This window comes from Colletotrichum phormii, assembly GCF_030913505.1.
Source record: "Colletotrichum phormii strain CBS 102054 chromosome Unknown BDP81scaffold_4, whole genome shotgun sequence".
In the NCBI taxonomy this organism is placed as follows: domain Eukaryota; kingdom Fungi; phylum Ascomycota; class Sordariomycetes; order Glomerellales; family Glomerellaceae; genus Colletotrichum; species Colletotrichum phormii.
In genome coordinates this window covers 1,516,211-1,528,351 of record NW_026851446.1, presented here as the reverse complement: position 1 = coordinate 1,528,351, position 12,141 = coordinate 1,516,211, and the positions used below count along the sequence as shown (strand labels likewise).

General features: G+C 55.0%; 4 protein-coding genes across 4 annotated transcripts; 1 reads left to right on the top strand and 3 right to left on the bottom strand.

Annotated features, from left to right (window-relative positions):
• Positions 1-116: 116 nt before the first annotated feature.
• Positions 117-2,812, bottom strand: BDP81DRAFT_163665 (GTP-binding protein RBG1). Its single transcript, XM_060582072.1, has 7 exons — positions 2,506-2,812; positions 2,366-2,386; positions 1,841-2,123; positions 1,209-1,737; positions 906-1,014; positions 602-722; positions 117-409 (listed from the first exon to the last, which is right to left on the bottom strand). The coding sequence occupies exons 1-7, from the start codon at positions 2,524-2,526 to the stop codon at positions 390-392; spliced, it is 1,104 nt and encodes a 367-aa protein (XP_060449068.1). The 5' UTR covers positions 2,527-2,812; the 3' UTR covers positions 117-389.
• A 716-nt stretch (positions 2,813-3,528) lies between these two features.
• Positions 3,529-8,351, bottom strand: BDP81DRAFT_312644 (uncharacterized protein; the record flags this gene model as incomplete). Its single annotated transcript, XM_060583823.1, has 3 exons — positions 3,529-4,065; positions 4,122-4,351; positions 4,403-8,351. 3 exons carry the CDS (start codon positions 8,349-8,351, stop codon positions 3,529-3,531), a joined length of 4,716 nt encoding a protein of 1,571 aa, XP_060449067.1.
• A 1,877-nt stretch (positions 8,352-10,228) lies between these two features.
• On the top strand, positions 10,229-11,106 carry BDP81DRAFT_458578 (calpain; the record flags this gene model as incomplete). Its single annotated transcript, XM_060593430.1, has 3 exons — positions 10,229-10,354; positions 10,425-10,664; positions 10,741-11,106. The coding sequence occupies 3 exons, from the start codon at positions 10,229-10,231 to the stop codon at positions 11,104-11,106; spliced, it is 732 nt and encodes a 243-aa protein (XP_060449066.1).
• A 20-nt stretch (positions 11,107-11,126) lies between these two features.
• On the bottom strand, positions 11,127-12,131 carry BDP81DRAFT_311830 (3-oxo-5-alpha-steroid 4-dehydrogenase; the record flags this gene model as incomplete). Its single annotated transcript, XM_060583755.1, has 2 exons — positions 11,127-11,515; positions 11,564-12,131. The coding sequence occupies 2 exons, from the start codon at positions 12,129-12,131 to the stop codon at positions 11,127-11,129; spliced, it is 957 nt and encodes a 318-aa protein (XP_060449065.1).
• Between the last annotated feature and the right edge of the window lie 10 nt (positions 12,132-12,141).

Below are 12,141 nucleotides of genomic sequence, written 5' to 3'. Positions count from 1 at the left end.
CAGTTGGGTCGGTCGGTTCCTTTGGTTCCAATGTTCACTTTTGAAAGGAGGTAGGGTAGCTTGCATTCTTTTTGAGTTTGCACACGATGCCATGGAATCGGTACTCGAGTGAGATCGCGGCAGATGGGTAACTGGAAGGATGGGGAGGGGAGAGAGATGGCGGAGAAAAGAGGCAAGTGGCTTGAGATTTTGTTTTTTTCCTTTGCCAAAATGGGGGTTTGCGGACGAGGGAACCCGAAGGCGGATTGAGTCTGGGGCTGGCTGGGCTGGGCTGGGCTGGGCTTGTTTCTCCTTGGGGCCAGGCAAAGGCATTTGAGGCGGCGCGGGGGAGAAGCATGACGACAAACGGCCGCCATGCGCCGCCGAGTTTTAGCTTGTCGCCGCGTTCGTCAGCGCTTGACGATTGTGACTGCGTAGTAGATGGAGATGTTAGTGCCATTGTTTGCTTTTCCTAACCGAACTTCACTTGACTGCGCGCTTCCTTTCCCCGCCGGCCTCTTTTGAAGTAGCTCGCTGTGGGAAACGAAGGTTTTGAGATAATAATGACGAGGGGAGGGGTTGAGGGATGTGGGGGGTCTTGGACAGGAAGATGAAAACGTACCGATATCCTCGTCGGATAGCTCGTGAGATAGACCGACGCGCTGAGGCTGATGCTTTACGGACTTGCCGTACACAATGGCGGTCTTGAACTGTTCGAGAATACTCCTGTGGATTTGGTTACACTAGACGGAAGGGACGAATCGGTTAGCTAAAACAGAGCGAGCAAGAGCAAAGCAGCAGCAACATGCGCTCCGTCCATTTTCGCACGCCTCCTTGTCGCGGACCAAAAACAAGGTTCACCCTACGTACGACACGGGATTTGCTCGGGACGACGCGCAATGTCACGCGGAGGATCAACTACTCACGAAATCTTCGACCGTGCACCTGTATGAACGGAGCACGACGGGCTGAGAGTAATCTGGGAGTTTGCCCTTTGGCTTCGTATAAACACGGACGAGCTGGAGCTTATCCCACCTATACGCCAAGGAAAATCAAAAACGTTAGCTCTCTGGTTCTTGTGAGGGCAATTTAAGGAGTAACGGGTTGATCCTTGTCGTGAACGACGATCGTGTCGCTCCGGAAGACGAGAACCGGCCGAAGGTCCGACGCGGCTAACAAGGAAATGAGGCCAGGGGGAGGGAAGAGAAGCAAAGTTTGAAAATCCTTACATTGCCTCCATCAGCTCGTCAATGTTCCAGCCCTGCTCCGAACTGATCGGCACGGCGTTGGGGATACGGTAGAGCAAGTCGAGCTCCTCGATACTGATGGCGTCAATCTTGTTGAGGACGTAGATGACGGGGATGTAGTTTCTGCTCCTCGCCTCGAGGACGTCAATGAGGTCGTCGATGGTGGCGTCGCAGCGGATGGCAATGTCGGCCGAGTTGATGCGGTACTCGTTCATGACGGCCTTGATCTCATCGTGGTCAATGTGGGTGAGGGGCACGGTGCTCGTGATGTTGAGGCCGCCCTTTTCCTTCTTCTTGAAGGTGATGTTTGGCGGCGACTTGTTGATGCGGATACCGAATCCTTCAAGTTCCGTCTCGATGACGCGCTTGTCCGTCAGGGGCTTGTTGACATCGAGGATGATGAAGATGAGATGGCACGTCTTTGCGACGGCGATGACCTGCCGACCACGACCGCGGCCGTCCTTGGCTCCTTCAATAATACCCGGCAAATCAATGATTTGCAGCGGCGCACCTGAGCAACGAAACAGAATGTCAGTATTTTGACCTTTCTTTCCTCGTTTCTCTTCTCTTGCCACCTCACTGTCCCGAAGCACACAATCTCTGTAAAAACGTACCATTATAAGTGACCTGACCCGGCACAGACGTCAACGTCGTGAACTCGTACGCCGCGGCCTCGGAGTGCTGGCCCGTCAACTTGCTCATCAGGGTACTCTTTCCCACGGACGGGAATCCGATGAAGCCGATACTCGCGACACCCGTACGCGCAACGTCGAAGCCAGCACCACCGCCGCCACCACCGCCCGAGGGCGTCAGGAGCTCGCGCTTGAGCTTGGCGAGCTTGGCTTTCAGTTGACCCAAGTGGAAGGACGTGGCCTTGTTCTTTTGGGTCTTGGCCATCTGTTTGAGGAGGAGGAGAGCATTCCGTCAGCCTTCTGATTATGCGTCGCATTCGTGTATGGCTTCTGTGTAGAGGATGGAGGGGGGGGGGGGGGGGGGGGGGTTTCCTCATGTCGTTGGATTGAGGGTGACAGACGGAGACAGCCGTCGGAGTCAAGACACCGTCATCGACGACGAGAAAGAGCGAGACGAGGGTTGCCATCGGTTTGGAGGTGGAGGGGGAGGAGGGGTTGAACACGTACTTCGGCCTCGATATCTTTGATCTACATGAACACAGAGTTAGCCAAACTGTTTCCCTCGCAAATAGGCAACAGAGGAAGGGGGATGAAGAAGGAAGGTATGCGATTGTTTCGGCTATGAAGCCCTCCGCAAGAAACATTACCTTGTCAACTGTGGTCGCCATGATTGCGGTTTTTCGTCGTCAAGACGTTCCTGTGCTGTATGGAGGGGTTCGATTAATGGCTAGCCTTTCCGATTGCGACGTCGACGTCCAAAGGCGCGGGCGGGAGGTAAAGTTGAGAGAAAATGTGTCGTAGTTTGCAGGTATTGGGTGGGGGTATCAAATAAAGAACGTTCGTCGTCGTCTTTCTGCGTCGTCCACCTCTGTCTCGCTGCCCAAAGTTTGGATTGATGGTTCTGGCAGTTGGTGATTCCGGTTGTGCACCTGGTGGTGGGTTTTGGGGTGCAAAATGGCGGGGACACTGGCACCTTGTGCGAAAAGGCTAAGGTGGTGCACATGAAATTATAGCGGGGCTTGATGGATATACGCCACTATCATTGGCTGGAAGGATTTTCGAGTGCAGTGATGTCAGAAACCTGAATCATTCAGTCAAAAGTCTTCAAGATCTTAGGTAAGGACTGCCAACACTCTGTATCGCGATGTACGATGCGCAACAAGCGAATCTTGGTCTTGACAGACAGCATTTGGAATATGGTGTTTTCGTCATCTACCTTCTCTGTCCCTATGTTCCGTCCCAACCAGCAATGCCTTCCAGGCTTCCAAGCTCTTGATTCTCGGCTCCCAGCCATACTCGTCGTGGCCCTCCCTCCCGTTGTCCGTCAACTAACCACATACAAGAAGTGATTCTTGTGCCTCTTAGACTTCTACTTGATAAAACTCTCATTCGTCGATATGGCTATGGCGACTGTGTCGCTGACCACCAACTGGTGTAATCAGAAGGCCTTTAGCATCCACCAGACCTATGCTGAAGCCAAGCGAGTCTCTGTACCCCAAGATTCGAAAGGCGAGATAGGCCGCTGGGTTTATCTTCAACAGTGAAAGGCGGTGGTCCCCCTGGGTGTTCCATCGGCACTCGGGGCGTAATGAGCCGGGGATTGCTGCAGGAATGTGTACATGTGTATATTAAATAATGGTACGTTTGATCTACTTGTGATCCGACTCCACTCAGTTGGTGCTTGGGGCTGATATGCCGTTCACGCCATTGGGAACAAGTCTCGGCTCGGGCAACACTGGCGCAGTAGCGGAGGCTGCCGGCTGGGTATCATTGACGGGCTCAGCCATTGCTTCTGTGACATTCGACTGGCTCCGCGGCGACAAATGTCCGCCGTTGGGCATCGTCGGCGTTTTTGTGCCGTTCAGAAGGAAATCAAGCCCTTGTTCTTTGCATACGCGGGCATAGTCGGGGTCGCCAGGGAAAACCTGTTGCAATCCCTTTCGAGGGGCCCGCTTCTCGGGAAAGGGTGTGCTGCTTGTAGCAGAAAGTCCAGGCATCTGTTCCTCGACCATGACACCGTTGACATAATATTTGTTCCTTGGCGCGAATCCAAAGAACCGATCAGCGTCGGGATCTTGTTTCCACTTCTGCGGAACTTGCCATCCGTAGAGTTGGCCTTCGTTGTCTGGGATTTCGCGATACTCTACGCTCATCTTGAGATCCCGGAGATGAGGAACGTCTGGAGCAATCGACATCAAGTCCGACACCTACATCCGGAGTCAGCCCAGTCACCCCACTGTCATTGGACAAATTTCAAACGTACCTTGACAAAGAACATGTCCATCTTCAGGAACTTCTCACGGGCCTCAACACGGAGCTTCTCCTTCAAGCGAAAGCTCATCCTGAAGGGATCCTCGCCTTCTCCGTAATAATCTGGCAGGCCAGCTCCGAGCTCGTAGAAGTTCTCCTTGAGCAAGGCATACCAATCCGACTCAAGTCTCCAGATGACCTTTTTAGCGACGTCGGACACGGGGACATGTTCCCAAGCCGTATCTGATTTTTCGTTAGTGACGAGCAACATGAACAGATCATTCGAGCACTTACATCTTGACAAGGAAAGGTCCTTCTCTCCGAGGAGTAGCGCGATATGTGTGTTTAGCACCCATTGTTCTCTGCCGTCTGCCGTGCCGTTTGCTTGTGGGTGAATGGTGTCGAACCGCACGCCTTGCATATGCTTGAACTTAGCCGCGTATTCCGAGGTTTTGGGGTTCGGGCAACCGTCTAGCCAGCGCAACAGAGGAGGCAATTTCGCCACGCGCATGCGTTCTTGCTCCTCGAGGATACGACGCTGCTCGGCCTCTTTAGCAGCTTGCTTGCGCTCCATCTCCTCGCGCTCAAGTCGCTCCTTGCGCTCACGCTCTTGTCGTTCCTCCTCCTCGCGAACTCGCTTGGCCTCCTCGGCAGCTTCTCGCTCGATACGTTCCTTGCGGAGCCTCTCCTTTTCCTCTCGCTGCTTGCGAGCCTCCTCTTCCTTCCTCTTGGTTTCTTCCTCTTCGCGCCGCTTCTTCTCCTCCTCCTCGCGGAACCTTCGTTCCTCTTCTTCGCGCTCGCGTTGCTTCTTCTCTTCGGCCTCGCGCCGCTGCCGTTCTTCTTCCTCCTGGCGTTTCTTTTCGAGTTCGGCCTTGCGCTTGCGTTCCTGCTCCTCACGCTGTCTGGCTTCTTCCTCCTCCTTTAAGCGTTTCTCTTCAGCCTCGCGCTCACGCTGTTTCTGCTCAGCTTCGCGTTTCTTCTGCTCGGCCTCCCGCTTCTTCTCTTCGGCCTCGCGTTCGCGTTGACGAGCCTCCTCCTTTTTGCGGGTTTCTTCGGCCTCAGCTTCACGGCGCTTCCGCTCTTCTTGACGCTTCTCTTCCCTTCGCCTCTCCTTCTCTTCAAGACGTCGCTTCTCATCGTCGCGCTCCTTCTTGACGCGTGGTTCCGCTTCCACTGTGTCCTTGACATCCGACGCATCCGGCATCTCGATATCAAAGTCCTCAGATTTAACGTGGATGCTAGATTTGTCACTGTTGCTTGATTTCCCGGATTCCCGTCTGTGGCCATCAGCATCAGCCTTGGGCTTGGTCGGTCTCCGATCGTTGTCATCTTGGTCTCTCAAGCTCGACTTTGATCGAGGCGGGCCATCACGAGGTGTCCTGTGAGGATCGTCGGGTGAAGCAGTCGATTTAGGCCGTCGCTCCTTGCCTTCAACGTCGAGCCGCCTACGCTTCACAGGTGCCTCGCCTTCATCCTTGTCTCCCGTGCTCGAGTGTGGTGGCGTGACACTAGAACGGTGACGCTTGGACGAATTGTCGCCAGACACCGATAGCCGATCCCGAGACTCGTCTCTCTTGAGAGCTTTCGTGCGATCGTGGTACTTCTCTGACAGCGGCTCGCCCTTCGGCTTTTCGGAATGGTCGTCAAGTTTTGGGTCGCGGGGGCTCGAAGGATCTTTCAGTGATGAAGTTGTAGATACCATGCTCGCTCGTCGGTTCTTCTCCCTCTCGCCACGGAGCTCCCCCTTGGAAACGAGCTTTCGGCGCGGCTTTGCAGCTTCCCCTTCAGACGACATTGCGGCAACATCAGACTCGGCTCGTTTCGCTGCTTTGGCGGCCTGCTTCTGTGAAAGAGCCGGTGAGGCCTCTCGGTCTGAAACAGCGATCGTAGGTACTCGCTCTTCTTTACGCGGCCTGCCGGGACCACGCTTCGGTGAAATTTGATCTTCGTGAAATGAATCTGCCCTACGTTTCTCCTTGGGACTCGTGATGGCTCGTCCAGAAGAAAGTTTCTTCCTTTTCTCCGGGTCACGGGATGGGCTAGAGAGGTTACGCTTGTGCGCACGCGCTTCGTCCTTGAGTTCGTTTCGACCTTGGCGCTTCATCTCACGGTCCTGCTCCCTGTCGCGATCTCTCTCGCGTTCCTTCTCTCGCTCGCGTCTACCAGGAGATTTCGTCTTTGAGATATCGCGGTGCGACTTCCTGTACGCATCGTAAGACTCCTTGAGCATGTGCTCCTCATCTTTCCAGTTCGTTCCCTGTCGACGGCGGGCAATTTCGTGGTAGGTCTCGCCTTTGAATCGGCGAGTCGGATCAAAGTTTCCCTGATCCAAGAGTAGTCTGACGACCTTGATATTTTCCTGGCCAATCGCCGCCAACATCGGTGTGGCAAATTCGGGTGGCATGCTCGAGACAGGTGCAGGATCTGGATTCGCTCCACCAAGAGCCAGCAGCAGTTGGATCACGACTTCGTGCCCACCACGAGCAGCAGCAACCATGGCTTCCGAGTCATCGCAACCGTCCTTAACCTGCAAAATTCGCGTGACAGTCTCCTCGTCGCCTTTTCCCGCGGCTTGTCGTAACGTCTTGTCGTCGAGTGACATGTACAAGAGATGATTGCTTGTCTTGTTTGCCCTGACCGTGCCGGCTCGTCGACCGCTAGCATTAGACGCAGACGGCGCAGGTGACCGTCGTGGGCTGTCTGGGCCATGAGATGACCTGCTATCGAATTGGTCGGCAGGGTGATGGTCTTCGGATGTACGTCTGCGTTCTCCCTGCCGTGACTTGGCTTCAACCAATGCGGCTCGGAAATCTTCCGCATTATCCAAGTCGTCGCTAACTCGATCCAAGGGCTCCTCTCCGCTCAAGTTGGCTTTCCTTGGATTTACCCCCGCATTCAGCAATAGCTTGACCACTCCCAAGTGACCGTTGTCGACAGCGTCTAACAATGGTGTGTCTTTGTCATAGTTGACACAATCCAGGTTGCAGCCCGCGTCGATGAGAAGCTTGACGATGTCCTCGTATCCGTTAATCGCGGCAATCTGAAGTGGCGTGTTGCCAGCATAGTCGGCCACATTGAGATCCTCGGGTCGCTCTCCTAGTCTTTGCTTGGCCAGGTCGTATTCGCCTCGGGCACATGCCCTGGCGAGGAAGGTTTGGCCGTGGGCGTCGAGATGTTTCTTGTGTGGTGCAATCTTGGCCGGCGACATATTTGACTCAGCGGTTGCGGGGGTGGAGAGGTTTCGCAGCTTGGAGCTCCGAGGATGAGGGCTGCCGCTGGCAGAGGATTCATCCGAGTGATAGTCTGTAGATTGCAGCGGGGGAGGGAGGCGTTTCTTCTTGTAGCTCAGGCCATTAGACGAGTTTGCGGGAAGTTGGGTCGAGACGCTCCGCCTGTGGGCACGTGGGTGGTGTGGAGAGACGGATCTGGTGCGTGATCCTGAGTGGCCGTCGTGTTCTCTCCTAGACGAAGACGAAGACTTTGGTTCCTTGGGCAGACGAGCTCGAGCTTCGATGGTGTTGTTGTTATCCGAGATTCGTTGCCTTCGGACCTTTCGATTTTCCGCCTCATCATCCGAGTCTGCCCTGGAAGCTTTGCGTTTGTGGGGAATCCTATCGATGGACTTTGCCCGGTCTTTCAGGGACAGCTTGGGGGATTTCCTACGGTCAGCACCCGTATCGGAATCGGAGTGCCCACCAGATCGACGCCTGCGGTGGGGAGGGGACGCAGGAGCCGAGCTGAGGCCGCTGGAACCATCTTTACTCCTGGCGGATTGATCGTGGAGGCGCTTCTTCTTCAAGCCGAGCGAGGAGGCCGTTTCGGACAGACGGGCAGGATTGGCCGTCTTTTCCTTGTCGCCGTCTCTGCTAGCACTCGCATCACGATTTTTCCGGGGGAGCAGGGGGACTGGGAGAACCGGGGGCTCTCCATCGCTGCGGTCCTCGTGCTTGACCTTCCTCACCTTGGAGGGTGAGTGGCCATCCTTACCAGGCAGTACGATGGTCTCGGCATCAGAGTCTCGGTCGACAGGAGCGTCGTCGGCTACAGGAGGGGCGCGGAATACGATTACGCTAGGCTTGATGTCTTTGGGCAGATGAGGCGGGGATTTGATGGAATCGTCCAGGTCCTTGGTCGGTTCGCTGTTGGACTCGTGAGACTCGTCAGGTTGATGATTGCCCGGTCGCTTCTCCGCCGCAGCGACGGGCTTCGGCTTGTCGGACCCGGCAGCATTCTGCGCATCCATATCATTTATCTAGAGGTCGAAAAGCTGGCCAGCACCATCCTGGCCAGAGGTCGGCCGCGAGAAAGAGGGTTGGAGAGGCGGATTGAATTGATGGCAGTCGGTGGACTATTTCTCGGTCGCTCGAGATGACCCCCCTAAGAGAAAGTGGCCAGGTCAGTCACGGGGGGGGGGGGGGGGGGGGGGTGCGCGCGCGCGAATGGCGTTGGGCGTTTGGGTGTCGGACGGGAGGAAAGAGTTGCGTATTGGATATCGGATCACGTCGAGGATGAAAGGGACAGAAAAACGACTAAGAAAGCGCCTGGCCGGGACAGAATAATGCGTGCGGAATGTATGGAGGCGGGCGTTGGTAGAGAATGTGGGAAAAGGGTCTGTTGGTGACGCTTGATGCTTCGATTTGGCTGAAAGGTGGAAATGGGGCCGCGAGCGAGTCTTCAGAGTCAAAAAGTCTGATCGCCACCTCTTTGATTGGACCCGACCAGGGGGGGATGGACTTGCTCGAAAATACGGGACACGGGACAGCCACAAGCAGCAAAGGAGACGGGAGACGGGAGAAAGAGAGAGAGGAAGCACCAGCCGACATCAGGCAAGCAGGCACGCAGCCCTGAGGCAAGCAGGCACGCCGCACAGCAGGCTATGAGAGTGAGAGGTGTGCACCTGGTGGTAGCGGCACTGCCAGTGGCAGCCTGACGACTGAGGTGGCCACATCAGCAGTCGGCACTACGTAAGGTAAGGTACTCGAATTTGACAAAGTGCTACTTGGAACCCCAACAGAGTTTTGCTGGATCTACAAGTACCCATCGTCGACAAGCACGCTGTCTCGATAGCAACGCCGTCGTCTTTCTTTTTCGCAAGCTGCAGCAACCGGCTGCACGTTGTCTATTGGGCCACCTGACCCTGGACACACCAGCCTGCGGAAATTTCCCATGGCTCCAATGCAAAACGAATACCTATTTAGCCCGACCCGACCATCCAAGGTTTTTTTTGGTTTGCTACCTAGTCTTGCAAATGCCAAAACTTGTCTTTCTCCTTGCTGGTGGGAAACCTCGAATCTGCCCGGTGGGTGTTCTTGGTGCGACTTGAAAGATACGTATAGAAGCCTCCAAATTCTCTGGACCCCACCTCGGCCAATCCCAGCCCCCTTCCAGAGTCGCAGCAGACTCCTCTTCCCCCTCCCCGGTCGTCGCATCTTGAATTCAAACAGCGAATCATGAGCGACATTGAAAACGGAGAGCTCATGAAGCGGGACCCAGACCAGCCAATCAGAGTCTGTGGCGAATAGCACCACTGCCACTGAGAACGGATACCTTATCGTCAGTCACACGCTGCCTGTGACTCCATCTACCGTTTCCTGATTAGACCTAGCGTATTCTAAGCAGGCGTCCGTTCTCGCCTTCTCCTGTTATTAGTGCAAGACCTCCCATCCTTGACTGCTTGAGGCAACTGGCGACCTCTGGTTTGGCGTGTCTGACTGTCTGACAAGCACAAGGCAGGCGCGCTCAAGCCTTGAGGACTGAGGTAGGTATTCCTGCCCGTCGCATCCATCCAGCTCCCGTCCTTGCTTCTCCACCCAACCTTGCCATCCTCGTCGCTCCCATCGTTGCCTGGATCGTCCCAGCTCGACGCAGAACCGTTTGACCCTTGGCTTCTTATGCCGCTTTGCAGCCGGAGCTTGGATCTTACGTCGACGACATTCGCGCACCTCGTGCCGACTAGCCACAAGCTTCGACGTACCTGGCCTTCCCGGCCTCAACATCCAACATCACGTCACTTCGTTTGGGATCCCCATCCATAAAGTTGGGCGCAGCGCCAGATCACACCACCCGTGTCCTAACTTTCAAACGTCTGCGACCACACAGCTGCGAGGCGAGGCCGTCAATATGCCTTTGGGAACCGTGAACTTACCTGCCTCCCTCGACGACGTCAGAGTCAAGAAGCTTCCGCCATCCTCTTATTACATTGCAGACTTCATATCAGAGGAAGAGGAACGCTTAATCTTACAAAAGGTACCGGAAACTTATTTCGACGACGTCCGTCGACGCACAGCTGTGACTAACTTGCCTTTGCAACCAACAGATAGCTGAGGCACCGAAACCCCGCTGGAAGCAACTGACTCATCGACGTCTCCAAACATGGCCGTCCGATCTCGTCAACAACAAGCTGATCGATGCTCCCTTACCACCGTGGTTGCAAGAGCCTGTGATCTCGCGGATTCTCTCCTTGCCTCTCGCCGCCGATCCTGATTCGTCCAATCTCTTCGCCGGCAGTCCTCACAAACGACCGAACCACGTGCTAATAAACGAGTATCCTCCGGGAGTGGGAATCATGCCGCATAAGTTGAGTACATGGTAGGTGTTCACGTGAAAAGCTCTGAATCTCATACTGGCTATAGGACGGGGCTGCCTATCATCCAGTTGTATGCACCGTCAGTCTTGGAGCAAGTCTATGTCTGAACCTATACCAAATCAAGGAAGATGGTGTCATGGACCCCGAGCCTGTGGGACGCATTCTACAGGAGCCCAGGAGTCTCCTCATCACTACCGACGACCTCTATACCGATTATCTCCACGGCATTGCCGATATCGAGGAAGACGTTGAGCTCTCTGCCGAGACGATTGTGAACTGGGATCTCCTGCGTTCGCAGAATGACTTTTCTGCCGGCCGAAGCGCGCGCGCAACCAGGACGAGCCTTACATATCGGGATGTCATGCAGGTGTCGAAGCTTGGAGCCAAGTTTGGCTTGTTTGGAAAGAAGTAAAATTCGAGGCGCAAGTGTGTCTAGAAGACAAAGGGTATCATCCTCCATTTACTGGCGACCTTCTCAGCGCCAAACTTGTGTGCGTACCACTGTTTGGTACCATCTGCTGTTGTGCCCAAGTTGGCGACGATGAACCATAGCGCACCCATGAGGGTGCGATTGACGATGTAGCCCTTTGGCGCGGCTATTATGGCAAGGCCCAGATAGATCAGGCATTCGCAAGTGTAGTGAGGGCAGATGAGGTACCGAAAAAGGCCCTGCTCCGGCAAGGAATACTTTTTGAGGCTGGCCAGGTGTTTATGGCAATTATGCTGATTAGTCCAGCCGTAAAGGTACGCGATGGTCCCCATGACGACTCCAGGCGACAGCAGGCCCTCAAAACTCGGTGCTGCTGCTTGTCTCAAGGCAGCTGGGAAAGGTGAGTGTGTATCTTGAAGTGGAAAATAGACATCCTCACCTGAGCCGTCGACCCAGACGGATACGCTCATGCAGAGATAGAAACCCAATCCAAGCAGCCAATGGACGAACCACATTTTGGAAGACCCTGGTCTCATTACAAAGAGACACTCGTACAACCTCCTCGTGCCTTGCAGCGCCATCAATGTCCAGACAAGAACCGTCTGCTCGATGCTCGTAGAAGGACCTCCCGATGCCGCTTGCCGAGCAGCGATGAAGGTCATGGCTGAACCGCTTCGAAGATACTGCCATGCCCAGAAGGCCGAACCCGCAACGGACGCGACGTAGAAGTGCATAAACCACGAGTGTGGGATTTGACCAATGGACGACACCGCTTTGGCGGCTTTGGTGAACAAGTCCATTTCCTTGGGACCAGTGGCCTCCTTCGTCCGTTCATCGGTGGTATTGGCCGGTGAGCGGGCGCCGTAGTCGAGGAGAAGACGCTGAGTTGTCCTTGGGACTACTTGAATAGCCAATACTGCTGCTGTTGAAAGCCCGAAGAATACCTGGCACCACTGGGCCGGCGTCAAGGCTGGAAGAGCATTCATCTGGGTCGTAAGGGAGGCCATAGGTGTGGTC